At 34.9% G+C, this 15299-nt stretch overlaps 1 protein-coding gene across 1 annotated transcript; it reads left to right on the top strand.

The window, feature by feature from the left end:
* The first annotated feature begins 819 nt into the window (after positions 1-819).
* Positions 820-2139, top strand: LOC127135600 (aspartic proteinase CDR1-like). The gene has a single exon (XM_051062260.1). It carries the CDS (start codon positions 820-822, stop codon positions 2137-2139), a length of 1320 nt encoding a protein of 439 aa, XP_050918217.1.
* The last annotated feature ends 13160 nt before the right edge of the window (positions 2140-15299 follow it).

The raw sequence follows: 15299 nt of genomic DNA, 5'->3' as shown, positions 1-15299 counted from the left end.
ATTATCAGCCATAGTACAACTGACATTTTAATGTAATTATTTACTATGATTACAGTTTGATGCATATTTATTAATTTTATGACAATTTCAAGCATGTTTTTAATCAAATATATTTATTTCTAAATAAAATATAAATATTTATTTTAAATAAGAATATATTTCAAAATTTAGTAATTATACATTTTTTAATAACAAAAATTTAGACACCATTTTTGGTATTATATTAAAGGATTTATTTATGGAAATATATTTCTCTTCAAACTAATTTATTCATTGCAAATTTGTTTATTATGTACCAGTGTGACATATAAGTAAGACGATTTTCTTGATTAGTTAAATTTATAAAAATTAGTTTCAAATATATATACTAATCTAGTTGTATTTATTTGGGAAGAATATGTATAGTTTGATACTGAAGGAATGCATGAATTTGTTTCCTTTTAAAACCAATAAATCATTGTGAATTCATTGATTTAAATAGAGTTATTAGACTTTGTTTGTTGAACTTCTATTGGCCAAAGAAATGTTTCAGAATGTTAATTGACATACATAAAGTCAGTAAAAATCTTGACACCACAGCTCATCAAATTGACAAGGAGAATGGAAAATTATTTTTCTTAATAATTTTAAAGAGAAGTTCATAAGTTTTAGGAAAATTAATCATTTTGATTTAAAATCCAATAATTGAAAGTGGGTTTATGAATGACTCTTATTTTTGTGTCTATCTACCTTCTCATAGAACCTATAAAAAGACACAAAAACAGCATAGTTGTAACATAGTTTCACATCAAAACCTCTCAACATTTCTCTATGTCAAAAATGAATACACAATGCTCTATAACCTTTATTTTCTTTGTTGTTTGCTTCATTTTCCCTCTTTCTCATGCACTAAACAATGGTTTTAGTATTGAACTCATCCACCGCGACTCTTTAAAATCCCCACTCTACAACCCTACTCAAAATAAATATCAAAATATTGTCAATGCTGCACGTCGTTCGATCAACCGTGTCAGTCGTTTCTATAAAAGTTCCTTGAACACTTCGCCTCAATCTACGATAATCCCCGATATGGCAGAATATCTTATGACGTATTCAGTTGGTACTCCACCATTTAAACTATACGGTATAGCTGATACCGGTAGCGACATTGTTTGGCTTCAATGCGAGCCTTGTGAACAATGTTTCAATCAAACCACTCCTAAGTTTACCCCAGCAAAATCATCGACTTACAAAAACATTCCTTGCTCGTCAAACCTATGTCAATCGGTGAGAGATTCCACTTGCGATGACAAAAATAACTGTGAGTATTCTATTTCTTATGGTGATCGATCACATTCGCAAGGAGATCTTAGCGTCGATACTCTTACATTGGAATCCACCTCTGGACAATCTATTTCTTTTCCTAATACCGTGATAGGATGTGGAACCGATAATACAGTGTCGTTTCAAGGTGTAAGCTCGGGGATAGTTGGTCTTGGAGGTGGACCGGTGTCTTTTATAACACAACTAGGATCGTTAATTGGTGGTAAATTCTCGTATTGTTTGCCACCTTCTTTGCTTGCGTTCGAGACTCGGTCATCAAACTCTACTACCAAACTCAATTTCGGAGATGCTGCTATTGTTTCTGGGAATGATGTTGTATCAACTCCTATAGTGAAAAAGGATTCCCCGGTTTTCTACTATCTTACCTTGGAATCATTTAGCGTCGGAAACAAAACAGTAAAATTTAGAGGGCTATCTTCAAAGGACAACGACAATGAGGGTAATATAATAATTGATTCTGGTACAACATTGACGCTTTTACCATCTAAAATTTATAATGACTTGGAATCGGCCGTAGTTGAATCGGTGAAACTAGAGCGCGTTGACGATCCTAATAAAATATTCAACCTTTGTTATAGTCTCACATCAGACGGATATGATTTTCCTCTAATCACAGCGCATTTCGACGGTGCAGATGTTAAGTTGCATCCTATTAGTACCTTTGTTCAAGTTGCTGAAGGCATTGTTTGCTTTGCATTTCAATCCTCTCAAATTGGTGCTATATTTGGGAACTTGGCTCAACAGAATTTGTTGGTTGGTTATGACCTTCAACTAAAGACGGTGTCGTTTAAGGCTACTGATTGTACCAAAGTCTAACTAGTCTTGTAGACTTGGTTTATGTTCCACCTTGAATACATAAATAAAACAATTTGCATTTTGTTTCTTGTCTCTTTATTATCAAGATTAATTATCGTTTAGTTTTGGTCATTATATTCAGCTTCATCTCTTCTGCATTTGTTTATGCATAGCCATATTTGACCTTTTACATTAGATTTGGATAGATATTCTTTGTTTTCATGCTCAATTTGAAATTCTAATATATTTAGTATTAGGATAAATAAGATAGCTATTTAGTAAAATCAGGTATTTAAATTAAATAGTACTAGAGTAATATTCTATTCTAAATTAAGTTAGAATATATTTTCCATTTTTACAAATGTTTTTATTACTATTTATTATTTATTTAAATATTATAACTCTTTTAAGCTTGAGTATATATACCAAATACATCAATCTTGCTATATAAATAATTAGTTAGAGGACTTTGTATCTAAGCTTATATTAGGTGAACTTTAAATCTCAAAATTTATTTTGTTTCAAGAGGATCTCACTCTTCATCTTCACTCTTCATCTTTGAATCTATAACTTCTATGACTATAAATAAAGAGAATATAGGAGTTTGGACTCCCTTATTTTCATTCCAATTTTTTTCTTTAAAATAACTTAATTAAAAGTGGTTATCCAATGTAACTACATAATAGCTAGTTATGGAGAGAAATTATGATTATCCAAAAGTGTTTTTTCAAAAATAAATTTATAATGTAATTGCATAATAAGACGACTATAAATTAGGGGAAACCAATAAACCAGTTCATTTAATTTAATGTTGTGAAAATTTCAATAAACTATTGTTGGTGGAAAATTAGTAAAGAAAATAAATAATTTTCATCTACATATCTCTCTTTGGTTTGTTATTCTTTTGCTTCTTTTTTTTATTTATGTTTTTTTTTTTGCAAGTATTATTTAGTAATATATTTTCTCATTTTAAGATGTATGTACATGTATTCTTTTTCCCCAACTTCTATTTATTTGTATTGAGAGAATTTATAAATATTGTTATGTTGTAGACAATAATACTTATGTGTAGTTGTGATTACTACTATCTTGGTTTGTGAGTTGTTTTCTTTTTCGATGAAGATTCCTCACTTCACATAAAGAATTCAATTTCTGTCATTTAGTAAATACATATTCCTTCTGTAACATAAATAAGGAAGATAGAGTATTTTAGATTGATTTTAAATTCTTCTATTTTCACTTTTTAAATGTATAATTTCTTTCCTATTTTGTTTTTTAAAATTGTCAACGATTACAAATTAAAAAAAATAAAAAACTAATGTTATTTATGTGTTGTTTGTGTCCGTATCTTTGAGAGAGATTTAAATTGAGGAGTTACAACATGAGAAATAGAAGATGAAAGATGGAGAGATAATTTAAAAAAAGAAGAAGAAATTACAATCATTAGAAATAGAAGATGAAAAAAGATGGAGGAAAAAAAAGACAACTAAAAATGAGTTTATGGTCCGTGAGAAAGAAGAGGTTTATGCAATATTAATTTTAGAAAATTAAATGTTTCTATGAGTATTTTTTTAGTCTCACATTAAACATGAAAAAAAATTATGAGGCACGGATTTTAGAAAATGCTACTATATACAAATTTAAAACTTTAAGAATGTTCTTTATATGAATTTCAAATTTTAATTTTTCTTTCTCTAATAAATATTTTTCATTTCTTTCACTATTTATCTTCTTTGCTATTTCTTCTCTCACATTGCATACTTTTCAAAACCTTTTCATGATTGCAGAATCTATATTTAAACTTACTTCACACACTTCCGCTATATCCACAACCTACACTTTCTCTCTTTGATCTCAAAACTTTCAGTAACCCTAAAAACCCTTTGTTTTTCGCCAATAATGGCTTCAAAACAATCTTCTCAACAACAAAGTGTTTCATCTACTCAACAAACTGCTCGTGGTTCTTCTTCATCATTGCAACAACAAACAAAAGTTCCTCATATCCTTCATTTCAGTTCGTCGAAATTTGTGTCAGGTCAAGTTGTGCACACTGAAGATGGTAATGATGCTCTTGAAATTACTCTGTCTACTCCAGCAGAGAAATTGGATGTTCCTTGTGAACTCTGGGTCGAGTTTGACAACATGAAAGACAATGGAATTGATCTTTTAACTGCTGTCAAATTTCAAGGTAGGAAACAGTTCTTCAACCGTCTTCAAGGTCCAGTCTTCTATCATGTGGTTAAAGAATTCTGGATTCATATCAAGTCTTCATTGTTTCAGGTTACTTCTTTCATGCCAAGTCTTCTATCTTCTGGTATGAGAATTCTGAATTATGGGTTCATGCCAAGTCTTCACTGGTTGAAAACTCGTTAGTAGAGGCATAAAAGAAATAAAAAAAAAGAGGAGAAAAAGAAAAGAACGAGAAAGATAGAGAAAAAAAGAAAGCAAAAAGATCAATCATACACTATATACATAGCATATTTCATACTTCATATATATCTTTATAAAACATCTCTTTGTACAGCTGACCCATTCTCCCCACAGACATCTCAGCTAAACCCTAAAAGATAACCATATACAAAAGTCTATATGCCACCCATTGGATAATTTCCCGTTAATACACTTACCTTGTATTTCATTCATTCCCCGCGTGCAAATTTCTTGGTTATTTTGGTATTTAATCCTCTCTTACCATGAATGTTTGAAAGTCTTTGTTATTCATACCTTTACACCCGAGAAGATTAAATAGGGGCAGCTGTCATACCCCAAAATTTGTCTTCCCCTTTAATTTTCATCTAACCTTTTGGTTTAAGGTTCATCTACATTCATGAACATCGATATCATCTAGTATTCTAAAGTCATAATAGATTTAAAGCTTTGAGGCTGATTTTACTTGACAAGGACCTATGGTTTATTTGAGAATCAAGTCGTAGGAGTTGTGGTGCTACAATCATTATGGATATCTTATCATGGTAATCAAATATGAAAAACCCTAATCAGGGACAATTGTTGCTTGAGATCTAGAAGATTGCATCAGGGTGTTCATGCATTGTCCAAACCCTAATTCTAGATCTGGAAGAGGGGTGAGTCTTCTGGTTTGCTTGGAGGGGTTGTAAGCCATAGCCTGGTTCAGGACATTGATGTTTTATCGCTCACTTGGTTTGAGGTTTTCCTATTGCTTGACTTGAGGTTTGAATGGGCCTAAACCCAAATTCTTGGTGCTTGAGACTTTGGCATGTGGATATTGCATTATGGTATTCCGTTATGCATCAAACCCTAATGGTTGTTTCGTGATCTTATAGGCCATTTGGCTTGGATTTCATTGAAAAGCCTTATGGCTTGATTTGTGACCTTTGATTAGGTGACTTTCACATTGATCATGTGGTTGTCTTGAAGCCCTATTTGTTGATGTTTGACATTTGTCAATGTGGTTTGATCTTATTCTTGAAACCCTAGTTCTTGGAAAAAGGGTTATTTTGCCATTATGATTTGATTGCTTGACCTTTGTTTAATGATCATTTTTACCTAATTCTTTGTTTCATCCAAGATTGTTCATGCTTGCATTCATGGTCATAGTCCATTGGTTCTTTGCTTATGGTGCATTCATGGGATTAAGTTTGTGATGCATTGATTCATCCATTTTGATTCTTGGTCACTCCATTTGTTGGATTTGGATTGAGGTTCATTCATTCATGTCCATGGTTAAAATTACATGACTCATAGGTGTTACATTCTAATGCAAGTTTCAATTTCATTTATTCAAATCCATGGCATGGCAAGATTCATTTTTGCAAGGTCATAATTCAAACATTCAAAAATCAAGATTAGGAGGGAAACTTCTTTCTTATAACACAAGTTAAATTTTTATTCATTCAAGAGATACATTCTCATTACATAAAATCCAAATCATATTATAAAATCCAAATCATAAAAATACGTACAAAAAAGGCAACTTTTGGCCTATAGTTGACTTTGGTTAACTATTGACTTTTTTTGTCAACATTGACCAAAGTCATCTATTTCTTAGTCCTAATCCTAATTTTTACTTTGTTTCTTCATTCTTCTATTTCCTTCCTTAAATCCACCTTCCAAACTTGCTTCATGTGCAAGTAAACCATGTTTCTTCAAGTTTTTGGCCATGGACCTTCATGACACTCTTATACCAAAGATGCTTTGAAATCTTGATCCAAATGCCAAACCAACATCAGCATTGAATTGATGACTTGTATACAATGACCCAAAACACCCATGAAGAAAATGAGGTGCATTCAAGCAATCAATAATACAAGGCAATTCATAGCATGATAACCACTCATAAACAATTATATAACAAAGCAGCAGACCATCAAATTCTTCACCATCAAGCATTAGTAACAAAATAGTAACAACAAAAGCATAGCAGCAGATGTAGCCGTCAGTTCAGTTCCGAATTCATGGCATCACCATGCAGCATGCCATAACAATAGCAGTTCACACATAACATTCACGAACAAAAAATTTGTTAACTAACAACAATCATTTAACATCACATATCAATAAAACAGCAGTAGGTCATTCAACATCTGTAAGAACAAAATCAGTTCTACAATAGATTCCAGGATTTTGATGATAACAAAGGATGAAACCAAAAATGGCACCCTAACGAAATTTCTCTAAGTGTGCAGGACTCTGAACAAGAACAAAGAAATATGACCGCTTTATCAAATACAAACTCTGATCAGATACAAAGAACTAGAAGACTATAAGCATCTGAAGAAGAAGTGCGCTCTAGAAGTTTTGACTCTGAGCAACAGAACAGTAGAATACCAAAAGCTCTATACCTCCACTGGACTCAACTCTGATGATCTAAAAGACCAGTACTCTTAGAAGCTCTGATATAACCTCAACGCAATCTCCGCGATAACAAAGACTCTAATGAAGATTCTCCAAAATCCAGAAAGAGTAACGGAAACAACTTCTTCAAATGGAAAGAAAGTATATTTGGAAAGAATTTATTCAGGGAGACATTTTGGTTATGGCAAGAAACACAGAATTAATGACATTGAATGCTCATCAAAGACCAATATTCTGTCATCACTCCAACGGTCCTTTCACCACTATATAAAGGACAGCATACTTCAGTGAGAGATACACATCAACGCACAGAAATTTCTCTACATTCTCTCTTAGTTTTTCACGAGCTGTTGCTCATACGTGAAAACACTTGCTTGCTCTATTTGCTATAATATTTGCTTACTCTTAGAAGCACTCTCGATTACAATTCTTTTTGATAAATTGATTTTGTTCCTCAAGTAACTCTGCGTAGTCTATATACTTGGGAGGACTAAGAGATCATTCTCTTAGACGTTTGGTTGTATTAATCTTTCAAGATTAATGAATTAAGTCCTTTTTGAAGGCGAAATCACCTTGGCCGGGTGGACTGGAGTAGCTTTGTGTTATAAGCGAACCAATATAAAATTCTGTGTGTTCTTATTTTGAAAAAGCGTTTATTTTCCAAAACAATTCAAACCCCCCTTTCTTGTTTTTCTCACCTTCAATTGGTATCAGAGCTTCGGCTCTGTTATTGATTTTCTAATCAAACACTTAACAGTGTAGAGAGATCCAGAACGAGAAAAACTATGGCCAACACTAATGAAAGAGACAGTTACAATGCTAAGCCTCCAGTCTTTAATGGAGAGAAATTCGATTACTGGAAAGATAGAATTGAAAGTTTCTTTCTGGGCTATGACGCTGATCTCTGGGACATTGTCACAGATGGATACAAACCTCCTGTAATAGATGTTGGAGTTACCGTTCCCAGAAGTAAAATGACAGATGATCAGAAGCGCGAATTCAAGAATCATCACAAAGCCAGAACGATACTTCTCAATGCCATATCTTACAATGAGTATGAAAAAATCACCAACAGGGAAACAATTAAAGATATACTCGACTCCCCGAGGATGACTCATGAAGGAAACTCTCAAGTCAAAGAAACAAAGGCTCTGGCTCTAATCCAGAAATATGAAGCCTTCAAAATGGAGGATGATGAAGTTGTAGAGGTAATGTTCTCTAGATTCCAAACTCTTATTGCAGGTCTCAAAGTACTAGACAAAGGATACACAACTGCAGACCATGTCAAAAAGATAGTCAGAAGCTTGCCAAAGAAGTGGAGACCCATGGTCACAACCTTAAAGCTTTCAAAGGATCTGAACAACATCAGCCTTGAAGAGCTTGTCAGTTCACTCAGAAGTCATGAGATAGAACTGGAGGAAGATGAGCCTCAGAAACAAAGCCTTCCAGGCCGAAACAGAAGATGCTGATGACTTTGAACAGGAAGATTCTGATGATGAAGAAGAATTATCCCTCCTGACCAGAAGAGTAAAACAACTCTGGAGAAAGAGGAATAATAACTTCAGGAGACCAAGACCCAGAGGGGATCGATCATAATCAACCTCAAAAGGTAAAACTAACAAAGATGTTACTTGTTATGAATGTAAAGAAACATGTCACTACAGGAACGAATGTCCCAAGTTAAAGAAAGACAGTTCCAGAAAAGAGAACTTCAAGAAAAATTCCCTCAGAACCAAAAAGGGACTGATGGCTACCTGGGATGACAGTGAATCTGACTCATCAGAATCAGACTCTGATGAACAGGCTAATGTAGCACTGATGGCTACCACATCCAAGAACACCTCAGATGAAGAATCTGAATCAGAAGAGGTATTTTCTGAACTCTCTCGATCTGACCTAGAATCATGTCTGTCTGAAACTCTCAGCTCATATCAGAAACTAAAACAAAAATTTAAAGCTGTAAAAGGCGTTCTTGAAGAAACATTAGAAGAATGTGGAAAACTTGAGATAACAATCTTAGAATTAAAAGATGAAAACAGATCCTTGACATTAGAAAGAGATGCAACAAAGAAAAATTGCTCAAAACTTGAAGAAGCGTTATCTCAAGCTCCACAAACTTCAAACACAATAATTTATAAATATGAAAAAGCTTTTCAAAAGTTTCTGAAAAATGGGATAGGGAGGAGTATAATGGCATCCATGATTTATGGAGTCAGTCAAAACAATAGAAGAGGAATTGGGTATGATCCTAGTGAAGATAAAACTTCTACTAATGACCAACCTAAATCTCCATTTTCATATCACTACACACACACACAAGAGCAAAAATTTAATAATGCTAGAAAACCCAAAGTGTTAAGAAGCTCTGGGAAAACTAATCACAAAGGAACCAAAAGACTCTGGGTACCAAAGGATAAGATTGTTTATGTTTCAGATATCTTATGCAGCAGAGTTAAAACACCAGTCATGGTACCTGGACTCTGGATGCTCGCGACACATGACGAGAAGAAAGTCTATGTTCCAAAGCCTGGAACTTAAAGATGCTGGATTCGTAGGTTTCGGAGGAGATCAGAAAGGAAGGATCAGAGGCTCCGGAACTATTGGTAATGGTACTCTTCCCTCTATATCTGATGTGTTATATGTAGAAGGATTAATGCATAATCTGTTAATCAAAAACAATATTTACGTTATGATGTAATCTTTAATCAGAAAACATGTAAAGCCATAAATCAAAATAATGGTTCTGTCCTATTCACTGGCAAGAGGAAAAACAATATTTATAAAATTAATCTTTCTGATTTAAAAGAACAAAATGTGAAATGTCTGATGTCTGTTCACGAAGAGCAATGGGTATGGCATAGACGCTTGGGCCACATTAGCATGAGAAAATTATCTCAGCTAAATAAACTCGAGTTAGTCAGAGGCCTACCTAAACTGAAGTTCTCTTCTGATGCTCTGTGTGAAGCATGTCAGAAAGGAAAATTTTCAAAAACATCTTTCAAAAAGAAAAATATTGTTTCTACCTCTAAGCCTCTGGAACTTCTTCACATTGATTTATTTGGTCCTGTGAAAACAGCATCAGTCAATGGAAAGAAGTATGGACTAGTCATTGTTGATGATTTTAGTCGTTGGACATGGGTAAAATTCCTAAAGCACAAGAGTGAGTCTCACTCTGTATTCACTAGCTTCTGTTCCAAAGTGCAAAAAGAATTTGGCTCTAAAATTATCAGAGTCAGAAGTGATCATGGTGGGGAATTTGAAAAAAAAAAAATTGAGGAACTATTTGACTCCAATGGAATATCCCATGATTTCTCCTGCCCTAGAACTCCACAACAAAATGGAGTTGTAGAGAGGAAGAATAGGACACTCCAAGAGATGGCCAGAACCATGATCAATGAAACAAATATGGCTAAGCACTTTTGGGCCGAAGCTGTAAATACAACGTGTTACATTCAGAATAGAATCTCCATAAGACCTATTCTAGAGAAGACTCCCTATGAACTGTGTAAAGGAAGAAAACCAAACATTTCATATTTTCATCCTTTTGGATGTCCTTGTTTTATTTTAAATACTAAACAACATCTGAACAAGTTTGATTCCAAAACACAAAAAGGTATTATGTTAGGATACTCAGAACGCTCAAAAGGCTACAGAGTATACAATACAGAAACCAAAATTGTAGAAGAATCAATTCATGTCAGATTTGATGATAAGCTTGACCCTGAAAAGTCAAAGCTAGTTGAGAAACTTGCAGATTTGGAGATCACTCTTGCAGGATCTGACGAGAAGATTAAAGCCCCAGAAGGAACTAACTCCCTAGTAATCCCAAAGAAAGCTAAAAGTCGTCTCGACATATCTGAAGAGTTGATTCTGGGAAATAAGGACGAACCTATCCGAACTAGGTCTACCTTCAAGACTCCTGAAGAAACTCCTCTGGGACTAGTATCTCTGATCGAGCCTACCTCCTGTGATGAGGCACTTTAGGATAGCGACTGGGTTCTAGCCATGCAAGAAGAGCTAGATCAATTCACAAAGAACGACGTCTGGGATCTTGTTCCTAAGCCCAGAGACACTCACGTTATCGGAACCAGATGGGTGTTCAGAAACAAGCTGAATTAGAAAGGAGAAGTTGTCAGAAACAAAGCTCGACTGGTGGCTCAAGGTTACAGTCAACAAGAAGGTATTGACTACAATGAAACCTTTGCTCCAGTCGCCAGCTAACGCCTCTGTATGTCAAGAATTCTCTGAGCTAATGCAGGCAGAATTTGAAATGAGCCTAATGCAAGAACTAAAGTTCTTTCTAGGAATTCAAATAAACCAAACTTCAGAAGTCACGTACGTTCATCAAAGCAAATACATAAAAGACATTCTGAAGAAATTTGATATGGCTGAATGCAACTCTACAAAGACTCCCATGCATCCAACCTGCATTCTTGAAAAAGAAGAAGTCAGTAAAAAGGTTTGTCAAAAGCTCTATCGTGGTATGATAGGCTCCCTTCTCTATCTGACTGCTACTCGCCCTGATATTCTATTTAGTGTTTGTCTCTGTGCCAGATTTCAATCAGATCCCAGAGAAAGTCACTTAACAACAGTTAAGAGAATTCTTAAATATCTGAAAGGAACTCCTAACCTGGGCCTGATGTATGAGAAAACATCAGAGTATAGACTATCCGGTTTTTGTGATGCAGATTACGCAGGAGACAGAATGGAACAAAAAAGTACATCTGGAAATTGTCAGCTCTTGGGAAACAATCTGATATCCTGGGCCTGCAAAAGACAATCAACCATAGCCCTGTCCACTGTAGAAGCGGAATACATCTCAGCATCACTGTGCACTACTCAGATGCTCTGGATGAAGAATCAGTTAGAGGATCTGCAAATCTTCGAGAGTAACATTCCTATCTTCTGTGATAATACTGCTGCCATTTGTTTAAGTAAGAATCCCATTTTACACTCCAGAGCTAAGCGCATAGAAATAAAACATCATTTTATCAGAGACTATGTTCAGAAAGGGGTAGTAACTGTAGCGGTGTATTCGTCACCATTGGAAATATTAACTAAATCCAAGGAAAATCATAAAAAGTCGAGTCGCCACCGCACTTCTATTTATCCAAAGGAATGGTTAGAAAGCGAACAAAAACCTATAAAGTTTTACAAACAAAACTAGTAAAAGACAGAGATCTGGGTAAGGGGGTTGGTTATGTCATGGGAAGGTGTTAGGCACCCACAACATCCTAGGTACTCCTAGGGAGCCCTTTTCACAACTTGTTGCAAAGGTTATTGTTTATGAAATTATTTTGTGCAAACATGATTGAAGAGATGAGAGAAGAATGTACAAGTTTATTTACATTTTGTGTTTGGATGGATGAACCCATTGCCTACGTACCCTCTCATGAAAGATAAGGATCAAAACCCCGTAGTTCGGGTAACAAATTTCAAAACAAGTGAGTGGATTGATTTTAAACAAAAGCCTTAAGGTCTTTCATTATCAAAGGGAGAAAACTCGACCTGGACAACCACAAGTCCACCATGTGAGAATAGCTTCAACATGCTAGTGAGGGGTTAACCCTATAATAAGCAGGGAAGTCTTACAATTCAATCACTAAGGACAAAAGGTGAGATTTACATCAACCACTAAGATAATTCAGATCTATGGCTAATGTATGAAAATTTTGATTAAGAAGTGGACAAGGGCCACAAAAAGCAATTGAGTGGGTTGAATTAACCAATTAGAAGTATTCACAAAGATGGTCAAAGTTGACTTAAAGTTCAATTCAAAATGAGTATTATGAAAAGAAAGTTTGAAAATCAGAGGCATAAGGCCTAGGTTTCTAATGTTGAAAACAAGTCAAATGTTTGCACAAAAGTTTTTGGTTTGGGTTAAGGATGGAGAAATGTTAACAAAAGGGTGAGGGTTAAGGGATGCAACCACAGATAGGAATTCCTTTCTCAAGATCATAGAGATGATCTAAGTAAGTTCCTTTGGAATTAGGAAACACAAGGTAAAAGCAATAAGCAAGTCTCATAAGAGAACCACAGAAAGAGGAAACAGAATGCCAATCAATGGACTTATATACAACTCCTAATAACAAAAATTGGAAACAGAATGCCAATAAATGGGCTTACATCTAACTCCAAAAATAAAACAGGAAACAAAATGCCAATAGATGGACTTACATCTAACTCCACAAAACAAACAGGAAACAGAATGCCAATATATGGACTTACATCTAACTCCACAAAACAAACAGGAAACAGAATGCCAATATATGGACTTACATCTAACTCCACAAAACAAACAGGAAACAGAATGCCAATATATGGACTTACATCTAACTCCTCAAAACAAACAGGAAACAAAATGCCAATAGCTGGACTTATATCTGACTCCACAAAACAAAGATGCATGAAAACAAACACATATGAGCAAATGCATCAAAAGCAATCACATCAATCAATCATCACACTCTATATACAAACAAGAGGCTCAGACAAATGGTTGGGCTTTAGTCAAGAGGGGTCATATCAACCTCGACAAACAAGCCAAAACTGTAGGGGTGTTCTGAAGCTCTTAACCACTAACATTGAGAGTTAGGGTGAAGCTGATGAAAGATGGAAATGAGGATGAGACCTCATGCTCTTAACCCTGGCCTGGGTGAGCTTATGACAAAATAAAGTGGGGGGGATCCAGAATGAGGGACCCTATTCCACTTGACTGACTCGATACAAAGATCTTGGGTTATGTTCAAGAGCATCAGCACGTAGTGCGAGCATAATGAATGACTCACTGAATAACAGGGGATTGATTGCTAATCCCTTCTATCTGTCAATTGCCTCTTCACTTAGGAGGACTTATCAAGTAACATGCCTCATCTAGAGGTCTTTAGCACAAATGTAAACAATCACAATCATTGCCTCTTAAGGAGGACTTCAGCCAAATGCCTGCCAAAAAAAATGGCAGGACTTCCAGACTACATGGAGAAAAAGAGTGGCTACCTAAGTGGTGTATCAACCACACTCCAAAGCAAAGCTCAAGCAAGAGCTAGCAACTAATGTACCTGTACAAAAGCCAAACAGTTAATAGTGTATTCAGAAAACCAAACAGACAACAGTGGAACTTTCCAATATCTACATAATGTAAGTCACAAGTGCAAGCACTCAAATGAGTTCATCACATCAATGTACCTACAACACAACAAGAGTTAGTGATCAAAGCAAATGGCATCTCAAATAATGAGGCCACACCAACCATTAGTGCTAAATACCTGATACACAAAACACAATTGGTGAGTACAAACCACTAGTACAAAGACTAGGGTCAAAGGCAAGTCAAATGACCAAAACAGAAGTCAATACTTCACATGAAGCACATTCAATCAAACAAGAAAGAGTCCTCAAAAGTACCAAAATCAAATCATAAGGCAAAGCCATCAAATGATTCATGTCATGCAAAGGCAAACAATATGATCACAATTGGAATCAAAGATAAAAAATCCAAATCAAAACAGAAAAGCATCCAATGATCATGAAGTTTTTTATACAAGCTCAACATGTTATTAACAAGCATCATGCAAAAAATTAGATCCAGAAGAATTCATATGATAAGTGAATGAAAATGCACAAATGCAACATCAAATATGTGACACAAATTGTCACACCATATGTTCATGTGTCCAAAATAGTGATGGAATATGATAAAATACTCAAACCAAAGCCAAAAAATCACATCACATGTTAGGATCAAGCCTGTCAAATTTCAAAGCAATTGGATTAACCATGAGCATTTCACAAACAAATGAATGCAACATATCAATATGGCATCATGTTCAATCAAACAATCACAATTTAAAATCCAGCAACAAACAAATCATGAAAATAACATCAAAAAATAATATACATCAACACAAGCATGTGGAAAAAAATTTGGATCAATTTGGATATGTCTTCTAGTTTTTATGATTTTTTGAAATTGAATGAACAAAAATGAAATAAAAATGAAAATCATGTGGAAAATGAAATATGAATGAAAATCAGCATGTGCACAAGGCTAGATTCGAACTCATGCAATGAAGGTGAAGGAGAATTCACAAGCCAAATTCAGGAAAATGCACCAGCGAAGAATTGAACACATGCGCATCAGGTCAAATGATAATTCAATATGAAATAAAAAAAAGGCATGGCGAAGGATCGAACCAGCGTGCCTAAGGTCAAAAGAGAAAACAACAATTAAATTCAGAAGCAGCGTGCGCCAGGTTCGAACTCAGGTGTTGAAGGTTCAAGGCGCGTTCAATTGGAATTTTAAAACAAAAATGCATAAGCGATGGTTCGAACTCGCGTGCGCAAGGTCC

The sequence above is a fragment of the Lathyrus oleraceus genome, chromosome 4, assembly GCF_024323335.1.
Source record: "Lathyrus oleraceus cultivar Zhongwan6 chromosome 4, CAAS_Psat_ZW6_1.0, whole genome shotgun sequence".
Classification (NCBI taxonomy): Eukaryota; Viridiplantae; Streptophyta; class Magnoliopsida; order Fabales; family Fabaceae; genus Lathyrus; species Lathyrus oleraceus.
The sequence above is the reverse complement of the archived record's forward strand: the minus strand, read 5'-3'. Positions and strand labels throughout refer to the sequence as shown.

Excerpts from the sequence above, each read along its gene's own strand:
- LOC127135600 (XM_051062260.1), top strand. The coding sequence starts at position 820 with ATGAATACACAATGCTCTATAACCTTTATTTTCTTTGTTGTTTGCTTC.